This window comes from Hydra vulgaris, chromosome 15, assembly GCF_038396675.1.
Source record: "Hydra vulgaris chromosome 15, alternate assembly HydraT2T_AEP".
In the NCBI taxonomy this organism is placed as follows: Eukaryota; Metazoa; Cnidaria; class Hydrozoa; order Anthoathecata; family Hydridae; genus Hydra; species Hydra vulgaris.
Window position 1 is genome coordinate 46,482,950 of NC_088934.1, and position 2,675 is coordinate 46,485,624.

At 28.0% G+C, this 2,675-nt stretch overlaps 1 protein-coding gene across 1 annotated transcript; it reads right to left on the reverse strand.

Moving 5' to 3' along the window:
* Nucleotides 1–1,911, reverse strand: LOC136092001 (zinc finger MYM-type protein 1-like). The gene is made up of 5 exons (XM_065819722.1): nt 1,716–1,911; nt 1,394–1,496; nt 1,197–1,347; nt 286–1,036; nt 1–155 (listed from the first exon to the last, which is right to left on the reverse strand). Exons 1-5 carry the CDS (start codon nt 1,909–1,911, stop codon nt 1–3), a joined length of 1,356 nt encoding a protein of 451 aa, XP_065675794.1.
* Nucleotides 1,912–2,675: the final 764 nt, after the last annotated feature.

Consider the following 2,675-nt stretch of genomic DNA (forward strand, 5'->3'; position numbering starts at 1 on the left):
TCAAATTGTCTGTGTAACTATGTTGCAATAATTTAGCTGATTTATTAGATCATTTTCAGACAATTTTATTAAATTTTGAGGTTGCAAAAAATTAAAAGGATTTGAAAGTTTATCCATTCCAGTAAATCTATCACTTATTTGCATGTTAGCAATATCTATAAAAAACATTAATTTAAAATCTTTTTTCAGCGCATTCGTTTAAATCACTTCCACTTAAATCATCAAAATGTCTCGCGTATTTGGATTGCTACTTAATCTTAAATGTTGGTTTTATTTTCCACTTACTGCAAATAGTAACAACCTCTAATTTAAATAAATCTTCTTTTGATCTAAAATCTTTTAACTTAAATTTCAGAGTACCAAATAACGTGGCCGCTTCGTATAGATCTATGAACTTTTTTTGTAAGTTTTTTGAAGCATAATTTATATTCGTTAATATGTGATACATAATGACGCAAATGAAAACAAATTCAAAGTTTGATATTTTGTCCCTTAATTTCTGAGCTTCAGTTTGTTCTACTCTTTTCAAAAATTTTGAAGAAATTTCATTTAAAGTTTTAACTATATCTAAAAAGCGTAACTTTATAGCTAATAAAGAATTAATTCTTGAAGACCATCTTGTTGGGTTTAATTTTTCTAATGTTTCTTCCGACTGCCCGCTAAAATTTGATAACAAATCCCATCTTTTATTACTGTTGCCAAAAAAGAAGTAAATTTCTTGTAAATTTATAAAAAAATTGTTTACTTCTTTACAACCAGAAACAGTGTCATTTATAACCAAGTTTAAATTGTGACTCACACAATGAACATGTTGTGTAGATGGCTGAATATTATTTATTTTTTTCTGAACTCCGTTATAAATACCGCTCATCATATTAGCTCCGTCATCGCCTTGACCACGGCGCTTTTTTAAATCTATTCCTTTATTTTTAAGCAATAATAACAATTGATTTGTTAAACCTACTGCCAAATGAACCTTTTTTTCATAAAAACCCAAAAGTGTTTCTTTAATCTTTATTTGACAAGATTGAGTGTCCTGTTTGCGAAATATGTGAACGTATAAAAAAATTAAACTTAGTTGTTCTTTTCTAGATACATTTAGGTTGTGTCAACTATAATGGAAAAAAAGGCAGATTCATTTATTACCAACAATAACGTTTTTTCTAAATTTTTTTTTGGCTTAAACATTGAATCACTTCATTTTGGATAGCTGTACTAAGATATTTTATAGTGCCTTTAGGCTTATTGAGTACTTGTTTCATTGTATCGTCGTACTTTGACAGCAAATAAATATGAGACAAAAAATTGCAATTGTAAATTTCACCAGCCAACACTTTGCTATGACCACTGAATGCAAGTGAGTTTTTTTGTTAACATTATGATGTTAAATAACCTTTCTAATACCATCTTCCAAAATGAAGCTTTATGACGAATTAATGTCTCTGTATCCTCATTAAGTGTCCTGTTTTGTTCCCAATGATTGTATACTTGACATGCTTCAATATGTTTTAGGCTATTAGCATGACTTTATATTCTTTTACTTAGCTCTTTCCAGTCTCGAACTCCCGAACGCCAATTGTTATTTTTATCATTTGAAAATAACCAATACGGTTAACAATATGCTGAGTCCGGACTTTTGGAATAACAGAGCCAAAATTTCTGTCTTCAACCAAATTTAAATGCACAATAATAATAACTAGTGGAAAAATGTTTACAAATTTGTGAAAGATCTTTTTTAAATAATCCTTGTGGTTTACATCTTTCAGAGGAAATAATAAATCTTTTTGTGCTATCATCAAGAAATTTTCCTTTAAAGTATCCCATATGTGTTGTTAATGTATTTATTTCCTGAAATATATTCGGTTCTGGATCTGTTTCTTCAACTTGCATTGCAGTGTCTTCAACTTGCATTGCAGTGATCTATTTCTTCAACTTTGCATTGCAATCTTACCATTGTAAGGATTTGCATTCGCAAATCCTTACAATGGTAAGATTGTAAGGATTTGCGAAAATATCTGCATTACTTTTATAACAAGATTCATTATGATCTTTCGAAATTTCATTGTGTACTAAATTAATTGAAATAGATAACATTTCTTCTTGTTGGGTTGCTTGAGAAGTATTAGTAATGACATTGATATTTTTATCTGCAACTACTTCACTAGGTTTCTGTTCTACTGATGAAAAAATAAAGATATCTTTTTTATTGTTTTTACCTAATCTATCATCAGCCTCCTTTTTTAATTTCTTTTTTCTGGCTCCACTCATATAAGTTCTTTTGAGTCCATGTTGAATAAAAATATTTTATTAGAACAATTATATCTGTGTATTAACCCTATAGATATAAATATATATAGCTAAATTTTTTTTAATAAATAATAGACTTAATTTGTATTTATTCTTTAGTTCGTATTTTGAGTCTGCCCTTTTAATTTTATATCAAATATGTACACACAGTTTGTGTTTCTTTGTTAATTCGTACTATCCTCGTGCTATAACAAAACCTTGTGCGTACTCAACACAAAAACATGGTTCTACCTGTATTGCGTTTATATACATTTTTTAAATTTAAAAATTCTGGATCTCAGTAGTTATTTTTTATAGGAAATTTTAAATTGCTAAAATAAAATTGGAAGATTTTTTTAACAACCAGTTAAAAAATATTACCAACATTA

Coding starts and splice junctions, on each gene's coding strand:
- LOC136092001 (XM_065819722.1), bottom strand. CDS start 1,911: ATGCAAGTTGAAGACACTGCAATGCAAGTTGAAGAAACAGATCCAGAA. Junction 1,037..1,196: donor GTACAGCTATCCAAAATGAA/GTGATTCAATGT, acceptor TTTCGCAAACAG/GACACTCAATCTTGTCAAAT. Junction 156..285: donor AGAGGTTGTTACTATTTGCA/GTAAGTGGAAAA, acceptor TGTTTTTTATAG/ATATTGCTAACATGCAAATA.